Source organism: Pan paniscus, chromosome 9, assembly GCF_029289425.2.
Source record: "Pan paniscus chromosome 9, NHGRI_mPanPan1-v2.0_pri, whole genome shotgun sequence".
Lineage (NCBI taxonomy): Eukaryota > Metazoa > Chordata > Mammalia > Primates > Hominidae > Pan > Pan paniscus.
Window position 1 is genome coordinate 28842222 of NC_073258.2, and position 19644 is coordinate 28861865.

A 19644-nucleotide genomic window follows, 5' to 3' on the forward strand; every position below is an offset into this window, starting at 1 on the left:
TAGGGTTCATTGCAGTATAAAAAAGTTGTTTCTTTTTATTATCACTACTCATGGACTGCTACACTTGGTGCACTTTAGACAGGACATTTTCATTATGGCCTTGCGCTAGGGGTCAGTCTGGATCACATATATCAAATCCTAAGGGCACCATGGCACATCCTACTCTTCCCGATATCTAGGCAAAGGCTTTGTTAAAGAAAATTGAGCGGGAGTAGACCAGCCATTAAAGCAAAACTCTTGTAAACCACAATTGTCTTTCTTCAAGCAAAACTTTAAACAGAACCTAAATACATATAATAGAAATAAGCAGATCGCCTCAACTCTCACCTCCAGCCCCTTTTTCACCTTCATGAGGCTCTGGAGGCAACCTCCACTGCCTGACGTTTGTTCTCTGGTTGCTCCTCCAACTGCCACTTAGGTTCCATGATTAAAATTGAGGGTTGGGTACTGTTCACTGAGTCCTGTAAAATTCACCTTGTCCTGGAGGTAATTTTCACTGACCTCTTAAATAATTCATTACCCAGAAGGCCACAATATGTGCATACCAGGATATTTCTGAGTCACATAATACCAAGATTGTACTTGGGCTAAGAAAACAGTATTGTTACTTCCTTTCCAGGTGTGAGAAACAGACTCACGGACACAGACTTATTGTCTAGTAATTATTGTTCACTACAATAGCAGAATATAATAATCACTAACACTTAGACTCCTCATGTTTCTAAACTCAGAGAGGTGAAGTGACTTGCTAAAAATCACATGGCTAATGCATTGCAGGATGGGAACTAGAACTTAGATCTTTTGAAATCCTACCCAAGGGTCAATTAGTTTATGTGAAACATGATTTTTTTCCTGTTCAGAGAGTATAGCTCTGAAGATTTTAGGTTATGAGCAATGAAAGGGTCAGACCTAATCACAGCAGGCAACAAAGAAGTTTAAGTATTTCTATAGGTGGGGAGAGGGGAAGGAATCATAGAAATGAATATTTGTTTAATCAATGTCAAGGACCATTTTAGTGTATAGAGCTTGAATTCCTAGATAATTATGTAGATATTTATAGGACCTAGGAGAGTTCTGGAAGGCTGGGGCCTACTCTCCTATGCTAAAGTTTTTCAAAAGATTTTTAAAAAATTTTTTAAGATATTTAAGCTTTCAAAATTTTTTTTAACTTTTTGAAAAAACTTTTATAAGAGGTAAAACCAAATACCTCCAATTCCGAGGAGCTGGAATTGGTTTTACTCATTTCTTAATTCACTATACATTGTTAACCGGATGCTTGAATCAGAGCTCAAAAGTCCTTGGTCTGCTCTGTGATGTAGGTTGATCCAGAACTGGTGGTCACGACATAAAATCAAGCGGGGAATACATGATGCTTCCATACCTCAGTGGGAAAATGATTGGAATCTGCAGCCCATGAACCTTCATGGACTGATGGATGAGTACTTAGAAATGGGTAAGGAAAAAAAATCTGCAGGACTATTTGGCCTTCTTGATACAACTTTTCTACTTCACAGAAGCTTTGGTTCAACAGAGAAAATTATCTCTTTCCTTTCCAACCCCAAGCATTCTAAAACACGTCTGCACCTTCATCTCAAGGAGCTAGAGATACTAACTCTTGGCAGATTCACATGTTTTATTCCCTGAGAGCCATGCATTGCCCAAAATGAAAGTTTTTCTCACAGTGGAACATCTATTTTATGAGCAAATATTTGAAGCAAACAAAATAATGCTGAACCAGTTTCTTTTCTTTTTTCTTTCTTTCTTTCTTTTTTTTTTTTTTTTTTTTTGAGACAGTGTCTTGCTTGTTCTGTCAACCAGGCTGGAGTGCAGTGGCACGATCTCGGCTCACTGCAACCTCCACCTCCTGGGTTCAAGCAATTCTCCTGCCTCAGCCTCTCGAGTAGCTGGGATTACAGGTGCACATCACCATGCCCGGCTAATTTTGCATTTTTTAGTAGAGATGGAGTTTCACCATGTTGGCCAGGCTGGTCTCAAACTCCTGACCTCAGGTGATCTGCTCACCTTGGCCTCCCAAAGTGCTGGGATTACAGGCCTGAGCCACCGCGCCTGGCCAGCTGAACCAGTTTCTATGTTAAGAAACCTACCATTCTACTCACGCAAAGCAATAATTATTTTTCACAATAAACCTTTGCACAGACTCCGTCTGAATCTTAACTTCTGAATCTTAACTCCTCCTCCTTCTTCCTCCTCTTCTTTCTCTTTCTTCTTCTTTTTCCTCCTCCTCCTTCTCCTTCTTTCTTCTTCTTCCTCCTCCTTCTCCTCCTCCTCTGTTTTGTCTCCCATCTTCCCTCTATTTCTTCTTCTTTTTCTCTCTCCTTCATGCTGCATTATATACAGGTGGAAAGCCCATAGACTTTCAATACATTCAGAACTTAATTTGAATAAAGGTTTCAACATTTTCTAGCTATCTACCCTTTAGCAAGTTTAATTAACATATATGAAATAAGGTTGTCCTAACTGTAAAATGAGATAAAGCTATCTACTTTGTAAGGATGTTGAAAGCATTAAAAGCAATTTATATAAAGCACCAAATTTGTCACAAAGGAAGTTTATATAGTAATTTCCTAATGCTCTTCTTTTGCAGTTTTGCAATTTGGTTTTACCACCATCTTTGTTGCGGCTTTTCCTCTAGCCCCTCTTTTGGCTTTGTTAAACAATATCATTGAAATCAGGCTGGATGCATACAAATTTGTCACTCAGTGGCGGAGGCCTTTGCCAGCCCGAGCAACTGACATAGGTAAGATTCGGAAGTTAAATGATTTTTACGTTGCTAACACCAATAGGTTGCTATGGTTTGAGTGTGCCCCCAGATTCATATGTTGAAACTTAATTGCCAGTGTCATAGTATTAAGAGGCCTTTAAGAAGTGATTAAGCTGGCCGGGCGTGGTGGCTCACTCCTGTAATCCCAGCATTTTGGGAGGCTGAGGTGGGCAGTTCACCTGAGGTCAGGAATTCGAGACCAGCCTGACCAACATGGAGAAACCCTGTCTCTACTAAAAATACAAAATTAGCCGGGCATGGTGGTGGGTGCCTGTAATCCCAGCTACTCGGGAGGCTGAGACAGGAGAATCGTTTGAACACGGGAGGCAGAGGTTGCAGCCTGGGCAACCAGAGTGAAACTCCCTCTCAAAAAAAAAAGAAGTGATTAAGCCATGATCCCTCATGAATGGGATTAGGACTCTTACAAAAAATAGCTTGAGGGAGTGACTTCATTGTCTTCCACTTCCCCGTGGTGTGAGGACACAGCATTCATCCCCTTTTCGCTTTCCTACCTTCTGCTATGTGAGGACACAGCGTTTGTCCCCTCCAGAGGATACAGCAGCAAGGTGCCATTTTGGAAGCTGGAAGCAAGGCCATCTCCAGATATTGAACCTGCTGGTGCATTTATCTAGGACTTCCTAGCCTCCAAAACAGCAAGGAACTTCTGTTCGCTATAAATTACCCAGTCTCAGGTATTTTATTATAGCAGCATAAAGACACTAAGACAACATAAGTTGGTCCTACTTAGCACCATGTGGTTTTCTATTGTGAGGACACCCTTCCAACCGTAACAAAACTTAACATTTTTAGTTATGAAAATAATAAAAGGAACATTAATTTAGTTGAGATTAAGTTTACATCCAATATGCTATTTCATAAACTTGGTCATAACTAAAACGGATTTCATATATACCTTTCCATGTTAATAGACACAGCTCTGCCTCATTCTGTATAATTCCTGCACAAATTTCTATGATAGGTATATGACATTTTTTAAAAATAATACTTTAGCCAGAGATGTTTAGATTGCTTCAGCACTTTGCTATTATAAACAACACTGAAGTGATCATATTCATATATAGTTTGCCAGATTATTTCCTCAGGATACATTTCTAGACTGGAGCACCTGTTCAAAGAGCATGCACATATAAATTTTTGATATGTAATTTGGCAGCATGTTCTCCAGAAATGTTGTGCCAATTTACACTGTCATCATAAGTACATTTCTCTATTTCTGCAACAACTCCAAATATAAAAAGGATTTTTGGATTGTTGTTCTATCCTTGAGAATCTGAAGAGGAAAAAATTTATTGTTCTATTTACTAGCATTTTTCTAACTGTGAGATTAAGTATATTTGTATTCCTTCTTTGCTAATTGTGTTTATGTTCTTTGGTCATTTGGTGGCCATTGAATCTGATTTGGTAATCTGGCCCTGTATTTATTGGGAATACTAATCACACACACACACACACACATATACCATATATACATACTCTAACTGTGTGTATAAATATATGTGTGTATATAGATATATAAACAGAGATGCTGGTTTTCAATTTATTCACTTTATTTTGGATAAGGTTTTAAATTTTATATATAATCCAATTGACATATATCCCTCATAGTTATTATTTTTGACATTCTTAAAAAGGTACTTTAGAACTAATGATTTTTCACCTGTTGTATTTATTGTTGTTTCATTATTTAGATATGTCTGTTCTGTTTTGTGTATTTGCTTGTTGTTTGCTGTCATTTTATTATTTCATTTAAATTGTTGATGCATTTAATTGTTGTTCGTTTAAATTGTTGATTTATCTGGAATATGTTGTTGATAAGATTGAGGTCCAGGATTTTTTCCCCAATGCTTAATCAATTTTTCCAAAACCATTTATTAAATAATTCAATTTTTGAACTTATTTTGTTTCTATTATTTTATACTACATTCTCTATAAATTTAATTATATTTATATAATCCACTTTTCCCATCGAGCTACTTATTACATATACTGCTTTAATAAACTATAGTTTTTAAATAAAAAATCCAACTATATTGGAAAGCAGCTCCACATGTCTTTTTTTGGGAGGGGAGATTTTCTGGCTAATACTGCAAGGTTATCCTTTTAATTAATTTTACCCATTTATATATTATACTGTCACCAAAGTTTATTTAAAATATACTTATCTGTAAAGATTGAATACAATGCAATTTGAGTTCCCATATTTTAAGCAACTAAAGTTATTGCTGTCCTTTAAATTTGGTGATGTTATTGATTTCATTATTTAAACAATATAGACACAGGAGGGGAACAACACACACTGGGGCCTTTTTGGGGGGCAGAGGGAGGGAGAGCATCAGGAAAAATAGCTAATGCATGCTGGGTTTAATACCTAGATAATGGGTTGATAGATGCAGCAAATCACCATGGCACACGTTTATCTCTATAACAAAACTGCACATCCTGCACATATACCCCAGAACCTAAAATTAAATAAAAATAATATAAGCACATTAAAGAAAATCTAGAAAATAAATTTTAAAAAACTTCCATTTCAGCTTTAGTTAGCATTTACTATACCTTCCCATAGATAGGTAAGTGTTTTCTAAACTACTGGATTTTACTTTGCTCAAGCCAGACAACACGAAAGTGTATAAAGAAAACAGTTAGTAATCTTTCACCTTTATATTTCTCTTCTACCTCAGGGAATCAGTGCTATCAATTTGGCATGTATCCTTTGCCATTGTTTTTCTTGCTCATAGAAATATACAAAAAATATATTTGTACACATATGCAGAATTCTGCATTGTTTTTCCTTCATGAACATTCTCCAGCTCAAAACATATTCATCTAATTTATTTTAATAGAATAGTAGTATTCATAATACTGATACACCATAAATTTTGTAACCATTTACTTATTTCCCACTATAAGCAGGAATAAACATACAGTCATAGCTATAAATATAAATATGTACATAGTTATTACATATGTAGTACATATCATATATATGTGTTTGCATAGTGTATCTGTAGTATAGATCCCAATAAGTAGGATTAAAATGATTGCATATTTTAATTTAAGATGTATCAGATTAATTACCAAAAATGTTGTAACAAGTCACACTTCCAGTCACACTGTAAAGGAGTTTCTGTTTCCACAATCCCTAAATAGCATTAGATTTTGTAAGACTTTCAAATCTTTGTCAATCTATTGGATTTTTTTAAATCTTATTTTTGAGTGCCATTTCTCTGAATACTAGTGATTTAAACTTCTTTTTATCAGTTACTTTAATTCAGAAAGCAAATTGCTCATTTTATTGTCTATTTTTCTCTAGGTTTATCTTATTAACATCTTAGGATCTTTTTGTATATTAGGCATGTTAACCCTTTGTCAGTTTTTGTAAACCAAATAGTTTCTCCCAAAATATTTTCTTTTGCCTAAATATTGTGACTTTTGTAAAAATAAATGTTTAATTTTAATGTACTCAAATATGATTTTTATCGGTTTCTTGTCTTATGATCTCCTCATCAAGTAAACTTTAACATGTTTTTAAATTATTATTTTTAATTACAAATCAATGTAGTACATCATAAAAATTTTGAAATGCCAAGTGTGGGAGGAAAGAAAGTTGGCATGCTACATAATCACCTTTAGTGCTGTAGAGCATTTTTTCCAGGATATTTTTTTCTCATACATATTTTTAAAACTAAGTTTAATCCCACTGAAAACATTAGTTTTGACTATAATGAATAGTATACTAGTTCTATATACTATACATCTTCAAAAGTTTTTTGTGTGTATGTATTTTCATGATGCCAGATTGACCTCCTAGGGAGTAAAAAATGTCTACTAGAACTTTTCAGTTCTTACCACAAGACTAGTTTTGCTTTTTTTGTATTTTTACTTTAAAAAGACATTTGACAAAGATAAAGACAAACCCCAGAGTGAATGCAGATATTTCACAGTGTGCATAACCATGCAGAACTTGAAGATTCTTATGTACTATTTTTATTGCCTCAGCAAGTTCTGTAAATTAGACTTTGAAATATCTTGTGCACCTGTGCACCTGTGCCATGTCTCATTGTTGCAGACATGAACCTAGTCCTAATGGCATTTCAATTTTTAAATCTTTCTAGACGAGATCTATCTTCTCTTTGTGGAAAAAGTGTATTCAATAGCTATAATGTCTGTATTGAGATAGTATAATAAGAAAGCAAATAGTGGACAGAGCTGTGGTTCCAACATAAGTAAAACATTATTTCCAAAATAAGATTAATTACAGGGTTTTCATATTCTTCATTTTTGTTCACCATGATTAATCTTTCTCTTACCAGGTATCTGGCTTGGAATTCTCGAAGGAATCGGTATATTGGCTGTGATCACCAATGCATTTGTAATTGCTATTACTTCTGATTACATCCCACGTTTTGTTTATGAATACAAATATGGCCCCTGTGCAAATCATGTAGAACCAAGTGAAAAGTAAGGCTTAAATTTAAACATTTTCCTGATATGTTTTACATTTGTAATTAAAATAGGATCTTACTGGGAAGTTTTGTTCTGTGACCATTAAGGGTGGTGTTTCTAAGCATTGCGTTTATAATGTGTTTATTAGGTGAAATCAAGCAAGGTAAAAAGGACAACAGTGTTATTATAGCAAATAATCTTAGAGTCCATCTACTGTTTTTACTTGGAAATGCATCACAAGTATCAAAGTATTAAAAATATATTTAGAAGTTACATTCTGTAAATAGAAGTTATCTTAGAATAACTTCTTACTGTCTAGATGGTAAGAAGAATGCAATCTTCTTACCGTATAGATGGGGAAATTGCAACCTATACTGGCTAATCAAACTGCTGAATGGAGCAGTGCCAGTTTGTGGGAAGAAGCAGAACTTGAAGGAACTGTCAGCTCTATGACTAGAGATTTTCAAAAGGAATTTACAACTGGGGGTTTTAAGGACGCAAAAAATCCTGTCTCCCATGTATTTTCTTTTAAAATTTAAGTCCACTCTTTGCAACATAGTTTCTCAGCCTCTGCACTATTGACGTTTTAGATCAGGTAATTCAGTCTTTTCATGGAGGGCAGAGGGCTGTCTTGTACATTGCAGGATGTTTAGCAGCACCCTTGGTCACCACCCAGTAGATACCAATAGTAACCTCGCTATTCCCCAAGTTGTGGCAACCATAATTATCTCTGGGCATTGCCAGATGTCCTCTGGGGGACAAAATTACCCAGTTTAGAACCACTGCTTTAGGTGATACAGGTTTTCTCAGCTCTTTCCTTATTTAAATAAGGTATTGGGGGGAAAATGTAAGAAGGCATTGGATTTGAGGAACGGAGAGGAGTTGGAGGCGCATGAAACAGAGCTGTAGCTGGAGATCAGCCTTAGGTGTGGAAGAAGCGACAGGAGAAGCTGCTTCTCCTGCTTCCTTCAGGAGTAGCTTTGGGTGTGCAGCTGATCCGGATGCAGGGCATGTGCCACAACAGGATGAGCCCTGGAATAGGAGGAAATGCACTGTTAACTCTGCTGAGGAACTGACGTTTTCTCAGATCAGTGAAATACCTTTCTGGATATAAATGTCTCAGTTGTTTCAGATAGGTGATAAAGGGATGGATATTTCCTTTATGTATTGCATATCGTGGGGTCTTGTCAAAGGATTTTAACTTGAAGCCAGACATTTTAGGTTCGAGTTCTAACTTTGCCTTTTTTTAAAATTTTATAATAAATTGTCTACTTTATTTTAGAGATAATTGAAAATACAGAAGAATAAAAGGCCATAAAAACCCTAGCAAAAACAAAACGAGACTATAATTCCATTCCAGAAATACATATTACTAATATTTTGAACCCATCTTTTCAGATGTATTCTATTCATGTACACATTTTAAAGGTATATAACAGTAGAATCTGACTTTTTTGATAATCTGTTCTTAATTATTTCTGCCCTTAACAATATAGAATGAGTAAATATTAAACTTCTGTAGTTCTAAACTTAGACATGCTTATCCTGTATTCTGCTTTTTAGTAAAAGGCATGTCATTAATCTGGACCTAGTTGGTTCATAATAAGAAATGTTCGTCCGGGCGCGGTGGCTCACGCCTGTAATCCCAGCACTTTGGGAGGCCTAGGTGGGCAGATCACAAGGTCAGGAATTCCAGACCAGGCTGGCCAACATGGTGAAACCCCCTCACTACTAAAAATGCAAAAATTAGCTGGGCGTGGTGGCGGGCGCCTGTAATCCCAGCTACTCGGGTGGCTGAGGTAGGAGAATCGTTTGAACCCGAGAGGGGGAGGTTGCAGTGAGACAAGACCGTGCCATTGCACTCCAGCCTGGACGACAGGGCAAAATTTCGTCTCAAAAAAAAAAAAAAAAAAAATATTCATAGCGCTTATGATTAAGAAGTGGTGTCTGAAATAAGATCTTATGAACTCTAAAGCACTATTTAAGTGTAAGAGGGATTTTGTATTAGTAGTTTTAAAAACCCTGTTTTTTCTTAATTCAAAATAATCTAGAAGCAGATGTTAAGGATTTAAAATATACAGGCTTGTTAGGGAGCCCTCTTCCGTAGCATTATTTGCCAGTGTCTTCACTGCCACCTAGTGGCAGGTGAAAATGAGATTGACTGGGTATCTAGCACTCTGCGTTTACGTAGATAGCGCCTGCCTTTCATGTAGATAGCGCCCGACATCTTCTCCATATTCATCGGTTAGGAATATAGACTAATTTCAAGCAAGGATGTGGAGGACTTATGTTACATTGACACCACACATTCAGAGGAGCACCCTGTTTATTTTCCATGTATGCTTAGCAGCTAAATTGGCATAGATTCATTCAGATTGGAAATTTTCGGAGCAAGGTGGCGGAAGAAGAAGATGACAGTGGGAGGGGAGGATATTGGCAAGAGAGTAGGTGAAATGATAAATTATTGGTTCTAGTATGGACAACGAATGGAGTGAAGCCAGCATAGCTCTGTAATTAAGAATTCAAGGTTTAGAATCAGATAGATGTGTGTCTGAATCTAGGTTCCGAGGGCAGTCCTTCTTAACATGTGGTCTGCAGATCTCCTTCAGGGGTCCATGAAGTCGATGCAATTTTTATACTGAAATTAAGATATCATTTGCCCTTTTCATATATTGACATTTTCCCTAGTGATCCAAAAATATTGGTGAATAAAGTTTCTGGTAGTTTTGCATAACTAAAGGCAGTGGCACCAAACAGTATTGCTAGTGATTGTATTCCTCACCATAATTTGGCCAACATAAAAAATTTCAGTGAGAAGTTCAGTGTGTCCTCAGTGAAGCAGCAATAATTATTGATTTAATAAAATCTCCACTACTGAATAGATGCCTTTTAAATATTCTATGTGACAAAATAGGAAATGTGCATAAACCACTTTCTGCTGAATGCCAAAGCGTAATGGTCGTCTCAAAGAAAAAAAATACTCATGTGATCGTTGGAGTTACAAACTGAGCAAACTTTTTTCCAACATGAAATAATGATTGCCAGACAAACTATGATTATTCAGACTTGGATACTTAGCAGTCTTTTACAGAATGCTCACTACTAGCTTGTCATTTTAAAGAAAATAATTGCTATATTTATTGCCATTGAAAAAGTTCAAGCACTGAAGTGAAAGTTAAGAATTTTGGATAACTTTTGTTTACCACTTTGAGCCTAAAAGCTTCCCAATTTTTTTTCTGATAAAAATAAATGGTGATATTAACAATTGTGAGTTTTTTCATGATCTATAGTAAAAAATATGTCAATATTTGGAAGAGCTGCATGGTTCCAGGAACTAATATTTTCCAAATAACCCATATTTGATGTTATAAAATCATGAATGAATAAAAGATGAATTTAAAATGCAAGTTAGACTTAGGGATTTTAATGTAACAGAATGAAAACGTCATTGATATGGTTTAAAATTCCGCATTGCAACTAAACCTTAGAGCTTTGACGGAATGTCAATGAAAAATATCCACAATTGTTTCAAATACTATTAAAATAGTCAATATATGAGACCAGATTTTCTACTTATTCTTCAACCAAAACAACATATTGCAACAGATTTTATATAGAACCAGATATGAGAACCTAGCCGTCTTCTGTTAAAACAGGCATTAAAGGGATTTGCAAACATTTAAAGTAATGTCATTCTCACTATGTTTTTCTTTTGGAAAATATAGGTATTTTTCTTTAAGAAACGGGTCATTTATATTAATTTACCTTAATATAAATTATTTTTGTTTTTAAATGAAGTAATAGACGTTTTCTAAGTTTCTCAGCTTTAATTTCAAATATCTTAAAATATCAATAGATACATCTCTGTGAAAAAAAGAAAAAAGCTTCTTCAGATCCTCAATAATTTTTTTAAATGCAAAGGGGTTCTGAGGGCAAACGTTTTTGGAATTATAGGCCTACAGGAAGTTACTTAGTCCCTTTAAACTTCAATTCTTTAATCATTATGATGGAGATAAAATATATATGTTTTAAGGTTGTTGTAAAAATTAATTTTAACAATTCTTTGAACTCACCTGGATCTCTAAAGCATTGGTCATAATAACTCATTATTGCCCCTCCCCTTTCCTTTGATGTCCTCTTTTCCATCCTTAACCATCTTACAAACCAGTTACCCAATCACCGTAACCACTTCCTTGGATACGCAGGTCCTTTCCCCCAATCACTTTGTTACGGAATTGCAGAATCACATCGTTGGTTCTCCAGACTCTTTGTCTACTCTGCACTGCACTCATGCAGCTGCATGCAAATGAAGGAAAATGAACAGCCACACTGACTAGTTTCACTTTGAATTTGTATCACATACTTTGTGTGGACCTGACAAATGTATTTTATTTTTCTAGTCCATTTGCCCGTCTACTTTTTTAGAGAAGTTTGTCATAGCTTCTCCTTGCTCCTCAAGCCTTCTGAACCTCCTTTTTTATTCTCACTCTGACCTGATCTTGCTTCCTACTTAAGAAAAATTGAATCAATTAGAAAAGATCTTCCACAGACGTCTATTATCACATCTTCCTACCTACAGTATGTGTCCCATGTAGCCTGCCTCCTCCAAGTTCCTAGAAATAGAACCATCTGTGCTCCCATATTGAAGGCAAAATTCCTCCACTTGTGCCCTGGATCTCTTCTTCTTTCCCTATCTGAAACCATCATTCTAGTAATTCACCCCTTTTTCTCATACATTATGTATTTTGCCTCTATTTACATTTTCACATTAACATTGAAACATGCTTTTATTCTTCTAGTCAATAGATAAAGTCCTCCCTTGTCCCGGCTGCCTTCCAGTTACATCTTTATCTCTTTGCTCCCATTTATAACAAAAACTACATCCAAAGAGTTTTCTGTTCCTATGTTCTCCAATTCCCCTTCTCTTCTTCCCTTTTAAACTCTCTTCGATAATGTGTATGCCCCATGGCTCCGTTGAGATGTCATGATGACTTTCACATTGTCAAACCCACTGGTCAACTCCAGTTCTCACATCATTTGGCTTCTCAGCAGCATTTGATAATTGAGCATTCCCTTCTTAATGTACTTTATTCACTTGACTTTCGGAAAGCCACATAATTTCGGTTTTCCTGCTACCCCACCAGCCACACCTGCCAAGTCATGTCTGCTAGTTCTCCTCATCTCTCAGCTTTAGTTTTGGAGTTCCCCAAGGGCTCAATCTGTGGACTTATTATCTTCTGTATTTCTATTTATTTCCTTGACCATCTAATTCAGTTTCATGGATCGATCTACGCTCATACCTGAATTCTAGCCTTGAATATTCCACTGTCTGCTTGGCATCTCCTCTTACCTGTCTAATAAACACCTAAAACTTTCCATGCCCAAATTTAAAGTCCGAATTTCATCCAATCCTGCTTAACCTTCAGTCTTGCCCATATCAATTCACAGCAATTTCATATTTATAGTGGCTCAGGCCATGATCCTTGGCAATCAGCCTTGAATACTTTTTTTTTTCACGCCCCACACAATCCACTGGAAAACATGTTGACCCTGCTTTCTAAACATCCCTTTTTCATACCACTTCCACTGCCACCACCTAGCTCAAGACACTATCATCTCTTACCTGGATCCTTGAATAATCTTACTTAAAACTTAAGTTCATTCATGTAATTCATGTGCTCAAAACACAGTAGTGTCTTCTTATTTCACTCTAAGAGCCAAAATCCTCCTTAAATTCATACAAAGGGAGCTTCTTCTCTGAGCTCGTTTTCCAACACTATTTCCCTCCCTCCCTTTGTTTCCACCACCACTGCCCTCTCACAGTCCCCAGTACATGCCAAGGTCTCTGCTTTTTCTGCTTGAAACTGTCCATCCCCAGATACCCTCACGGCTGCCTCTTTCAACTCCTAATCTTTCCTCGTGTTATCTTCCTAAAAAAGTCTACCCTAAGGACTCTACGTGAAATTTTAAACCTCTAATTCCAATTTCCCTTAGCCTAATCTATTATGTTGTGAGGTGGTCAAAACTTTACATTACTTTCTTTAAGAACATCCAATTTCTCCAGCACCATTTCTTGAAAAGACAATTATTTCACCAAGGATTGCAGTGCCATTTTTGTCATAAATCAGGTGAATGTGTATTTGTGGATCAGTTTTTGAACTATCTCCTCTTCATTGGTCTATTGCCTTTCCTTGTATGAAGATCACAGTGTCTTAATTACTGTAACTTTACAGTAAGTCAATATTATGTGCTGTAATCTTCTGTACATTTTCTTCTTCAACATCGACGTTGCTAATATAGATTCTTTACATTTACATATAAACTTTAGATTCAATTTATCAGTTACCATTTTTTAAAAATTTGAGAGAATTGACATTTTAACAACCAATCTTTAAACATGCTGACTCCATTTATTTAAGCGTTTGTTGAATTCTCTGAGACATGTGGTTTGGTTGTTTGTTTTTAGATCCCAGTGTAGAGGTCCTATATGGCATTTTTAGATTTATGCCCTGATATTTGGTATTTGTAATGTCACTATAAATAGTATTTATTTAAATTTTATTTTCTTTTGTTTGCTGCTAGTATATAGAAATATTTTTCTATATTGACCTTGTATCTATCTAGTGACCTTGCTAAATTCACTCATTAATTCAAATGGTTTTTAGATTATTTTATATTTCCTATGTATATAACTATACCATATGTGAATAAAGTCATATTTATATATTGTTTCTTTATGTTAATTCCAGTTATGTCTTTTTCTTCTACTTGTGTAGGCAATGTTGAATAGAAATAGTTACAAGAGAAATGTTTGTCTTCTCCCTGACTTCAGGAGAAAGTGTTCAACATATGAAGCATTTCACTGTTAAATATGATATTAGCTATATGTATTTATGTAGATATTCTTCATCAGATTAAGATCCTACCAGATTTTTGGTTTGTTGAATAGAGTTTATTATGTCTCCAGTTGAATTTTATAAAACATTTGTTTATTTATTAATATGATCATATGATTTTCTTTTTGTTCTGTTAATGTAGTGAGTTCCACTGAGCGATTTTATATGATAGAAAAAACCTTGTATTGCGAGAATTAGCTCCACTTGGTCATGAGATTCATTTGTGGTCTATAGAAAATTTAAACTTATCTTTCTGCCCCCCACTGCCTCAAAACTTTGAGAATTAGCTCCACTTGGTCATGAGATTCATTTGTGGTCTATAGAAAATTTAAACTTATCTTTCTGCCCCCCACTGCCTCAAAACTTTGAGAGGCTGTGTGTTAGTGGCAGGCCCCCTCCTTCTTGCAGCAGGATTTGTAGAAGGCCTTTTTCTCTTAAGTGCTGTGACACTCTAGAAGATTTCATTCTGCCTTTTGAAAATCAAATCACTCCCACCCCCAGCTTTCCAGCCTGCCCAAGAACTTAGCAAATATCTCATGAGAAAAACATCCAGGCATTTGGGGCTTCTGTACCTTCCCATCTGTCACATCAGCCCCATGCAATTGGTAAAACTCATTGGTTTCTATTGCCCTTGGTAGAGACACTCTGACTTGCTGAGCCTAATTCTTAGTATTCACCAAGATTTAATAAATGAATGCCTCCAGGAAAGGGAAAGAATAGGTGATTGCCAATTTCCCTAGGAAGGACTTTTCTCTCTCTGGAACATTCATTCATCTAGTTCTTGTTTCCATACATCTTCAATGTCTTTAAAAACTTGATTTTTGTTACCGTAGGAATGCTGACTTAACAATATCCGATCTGGAAGAATTACTTCATTTTTATTTTCATAGCACTTACTGCATTTTAACATTCTATACAATCTACTCATTAATTATGTTTATTGTGTGCATATCTCTCCCCTCTCCCACCCTACTAGAATGTAAGCTACACAGGGATAGGGGTTTTTGCCTGTTTTGTTCACTGTTAAGTATCAAGCATCGATAATTTTTCCAGAAAATCATAGGTCTTGAATAAATATATATGTTTAATAAGTTAAGTAAAAAATAAGAAATGTTTATTAACTACTTAATTATAATTGAATAATATGTGCATGCATATTTATAAAACATGTTTTATAGAGTTTTAATGCATAGAAAGTAATTAGCAAAATATCTAGTGTGTAGTAACTACTTAATAAACATAAACCAGATGAAAAGGCAAGATAGGAATTATTGGGAGGAAATGGCAGGGCAGGAATCTCTCTCATTAAGGTACAATTATGAGAGTTAGGGAATGGAATAAAAGAGCTTGGTTGCTAAAAGTTTATCATTAGAATGGAAAGAATAATACATTTGTAAAATCCTGGCATTTGTAATAAAATAATTAGGCTAGAAAGCTATGAATCTTTGAATCACATGATATTTTTCTTTTCTCCCAGTTGCTTGAAGGGATATGTCAACAATAGCCTATCCTTCTTTGACCTGAGTGAGCTTGGTATGGGAAAATCTGGTTATTGCAGGTACTTATAATAGTTATCTTTCCTGCTTGCTTTCACCATTCCATGTACTCCCCCCTGCATGTTAATGAGGACATTTAAACTGTTATTTTGGCATTTTGGCAAATCAAGAAAATTCGGGCCTCCACTCGTTGATCTCTATTTGTCATTCTCTTTGTTTTTGTGGATTTCAGGTACAGAGACTACAGAGGCCCCCCTTGGAGTTCCAAACCCTATGAGTTTACTTTACAATACTGGCATATCCTTGCTGCTAGATTGGCCTTCATTATTGTGTTTGAGGTTAGTCACAAGCTGAGATGAAAATTACTATAGATAAATGCTTTTCTAAATGATTTATCAGTTGCCTCTTTGAAATCAGTTCCTCACAGACTTCCATAAAAACACTTAAGTAGGTCCCGTAAAAGGCTTTAATACAATGAAAGCATTATTACAAGTACAGAAAAGCAAGAGCTGAATAATGTAAGAGTGTACATTAATTTAAATACCAGGAAATCAGCGTTAATAAAAAAGCTACTGCACAGTTGAGCTGAAAACTTTTGAGCCTCCTACTTTTGAGCCTTTTAGTAACCAAGTTTAAAAAGGAAAGGATGATTTTCATCATCCAATAAAAGAATCCATATCGATTCATTGGGATGGAAAAAACTGATTTTCTGAACAATCAATTCCAATTACAGTTGATCACTTATATATTTGTGTAAGCAACACTGGATGGTTCAATAAATTGTGCTTGAGAACATTTTATTTAAAAATTCAGAGACTTTGATTATCAGATCCATACAATAATATCTGATTGTAATCCTGTGAAGAAATTTGGCAGAAGCTATTGTATTATTGCCTTGTTTATCATATAATTATTTCAATACAGTGAATAATTCAGCACTGGGATATATTGAGTATCTACTCTCTGAGGTACCACTAAGGTCAATAAAAAGACTTTAAATGAATCTGTTTTATATGGCCACACCAATTAATTCAGAGAAAAGGTAGCTATGACTAAGACTTTTGGAACAAATATTTTTAAAGGTAATACACCTCTCAACTGATCTCCAAAAAGTACTTCAAATTTTTTAGTGAAGCATCCTTCATCTTTAAAATGAAATGCTTACCCCTAAGGGTATCATCGAGGACTGAAATTCTGTTATTTAACGACTTTGCACCTATATACATGTCTCCTGATGAAGTGAGAGTGTCTAACATAAGAGTTAAGGCATATTTCCAACCTGGTGATTAAAAAAACTTCTGTTGTGTTTTTATTTACACTTCTCCCCCCATCTTATTTTGGAGCTCAAATGAACAAAGTTAATAGAGTGCATGGATTCAAAGCAAACTGTCATCATTGATCCATGTAATTTCCTCACTATTTTTTTCTTCTTCTTTCACCACTGCTAATTCCATTATCCACCCATTCCAAAAACATCCACTCCCTTTTCATCTGTATAAATTCTTCCACATATTTACTTGCATATGTGTTTGTTTACAAACAAAAATACATAGTATTAATTTGAGTGTTATTTTTCAAAATTACTTCAATGGTATTGTTTCATGAAACTTATTTTGTGCCTTACCCATTTTACTGTTTTTAGATATATAGAGAGCTAGCCATGAGATTGAGCCACGTTTAGAACATTTTTTCTGTCTTCCGTATGATATTTCATCAAATGTATTAATCCTTTGTCAGGTGGATAGTTTGGAAATATTTTCCCCATTCTATCAGTTGTCTATTCACTCTGTAGATTTTTTTTATTTGCCATGCAGGAACTTTTTAGCTCGATATGATCCCATTTGTCTATTTTTGATTTTATTGCCCATGCTTTTGAGTTCTTACCCCAAAAAAATCTCTGCCCAGGTCTATGTCCTAAAGCATTTCCCCAGTGTTTTTCTTCTAGTGGTTTCATAGTTTCAGGACTTACACTTGTCTTTAATCCATTTTGAGTTTATTTTTGAATTTGGTAAGAGATAGGGGTCTAGTTTCATTCTCGTGCACATAGATATCCAATTTTCCCTCCACCATTTATTGAAGAGACTATCTTTTATTGTATTAAATATTTTCCCCTTAGAGCGCCATTTAGAATGAGTTGAATAAACTTTTTAATTATAAAATACTTCTGCATTAAGTTCTAATAGTCAGTGTTATTAAAATTATACTAACTTGGCCAGGTGTGGTGGCTCACGCCTGTAATCCCAGAACTTTGGGAGGCCCAGGCAGGTGGATCACCTGAGGTCAGGAGTTCGGGAGCAACATGGAGAAACCCCGTCTCTACTAAAAATACAAAATAGCCAGGTGCAGTGGTGCATGCCTGTAATACCAGCTACTCAGGAGGTTGAGGCAGGATAATCACTTGAACCCAGGAGGCGGAGGTTGTGGTGAGCTATCACACCATTGCACTGTAGCCTGGGCAACAAGAGTGAAACTCCGTCCAAAAAAAGCTATACTGAATTATTTTTTGCTCAGGGACTTGAAGCATATCCCTACTAATTTAATTATAGCAAATGTTTTTAATTTTATTCCTATACCCTTGAGGCACATTCCTGGATATTTCTGTGAATATCAAACATTTTATCAAGAAAGAAACTTCTGATTATTTGCTTTTATATGGAAAAATATGACCTGCCTTATTATGATCTACTCTGCAGTACAGTCTCTTGGGACACATATAATAAGCCCAGTTAAAGTACCTTGAATTCTTCATAGACTATTATCTACTAAGAATCCATTAGGAATGTATTATTTTCCACAGGTTATGCTAACTCTATTAGTATCATGTTTTTTCCTTTCTGAGAAATTGAAAGATCTACTCTTCATAGGAAAAACAGGATGCATTTATAATAACAGGAGGTAATATTTAAGCAGGGCTCACACTATGACAAGCAATCCTTGAGCCATACACACACACACACACACACACACATATATATATACACACATACACAAACATGTATATGTATATTGTGTATGTGTATTTGTGTGTGTATGTGTATATATATTCATTTAATACTTATGCCAACCTTTAAGAAGTACTACTATTATCACCACTTTAGGGATATAACACAGAATATAGGTGATTTGCCTGAGGTTAAAACAGCTAATAAGCATAGGATTCAGATTCAAGCAGCCTCATTCAACATGTATACTTCCTACCACAGACATACTACCTTTGAGTTTTATTCCTGCTTTTTTTTTTTAATGCATTACTTTTGTCAGTTCATTTTTCAAAATATCGGCCAGGAGCAGTGGCTCCCACCTGTAATCCCAGCACTTTGGGAGGCCAAGGCGGGAGGATAACTTGAGCCCAGGAGCTCGAGGCCAGTCTAGGCAATGTGGTGAGACCTCATATCTACAAATTTTTTTAAAAAAATTATCCAGGTGTAGTGGCAGGCAACTGTACTCCCAGCTACTTGGGAGTCTGAGGCAGGAGGATTGCTTAAGCCCAGGAGATGGAGGCTGCAGTCAGCTGTGTATATGCCACTGCACTCCAACCTGGGCAAAAGAATGAGATGCTGTCTCAAAGAAGTAATAATAAAATAAAAGTAATATGTTTTTTATCATAGAATTATTATGTAATAAAGGTAAAAATATTTAAAGCAGCTATGATGATATATGAACTTAATAGACATGAAAAATGCATTTTCTGAGTTTGAGTCTAATGCTAGCATAACAAGCAGACTGCATTCTATGTGGTTTACATGATATGTGTTATGATCTATTGGACATGGGTTCTCCCTGGATATGATCTTTCTCATCTGTGTGTAACAATTCATGTAGTAATAATATTTCATAATATGTAAAGATTTTATAGGAGTGAATTTAAGATTTATTCAGTGCTTATAAACTGATATCAACATGTTGCAGCAATAAGAGGAAGTAATTCTTTGTTTTGTCCTAATACTTAAGGAAGAAAGCAACAGTAGTGTTTTCAATATAATTTTTGAAAATATTAATATTC

At 35.4% G+C, this 19644-nt stretch overlaps 1 protein-coding gene across 3 annotated transcripts in view; it reads left to right on the forward strand.

The window, feature by feature from the left end:
* Window positions 1-19644, forward strand: part of ANO3 (anoctamin 3) — a 333485-nt gene that overhangs the window by 310686 nt on the left and 3155 nt on the right. For all 3 annotated transcript variants that reach the window (XM_003830440.6, XM_034932304.3, XM_034932303.3), the window contains 5 exons: window positions 1320-1453; window positions 2606-2758; window positions 7117-7264; window positions 15623-15703; window positions 15874-15979. In XM_003830440.6, coding sequence (XP_003830488.1) covers window positions 1320-1453; window positions 2606-2758; window positions 7117-7264; window positions 15623-15703; window positions 15874-15979 — 622 coding nt within the window. The remainder of the gene's footprint in view (window positions 1-1319; window positions 1454-2605; window positions 2759-7116; window positions 7265-15622; window positions 15704-15873; window positions 15980-19644) is intronic.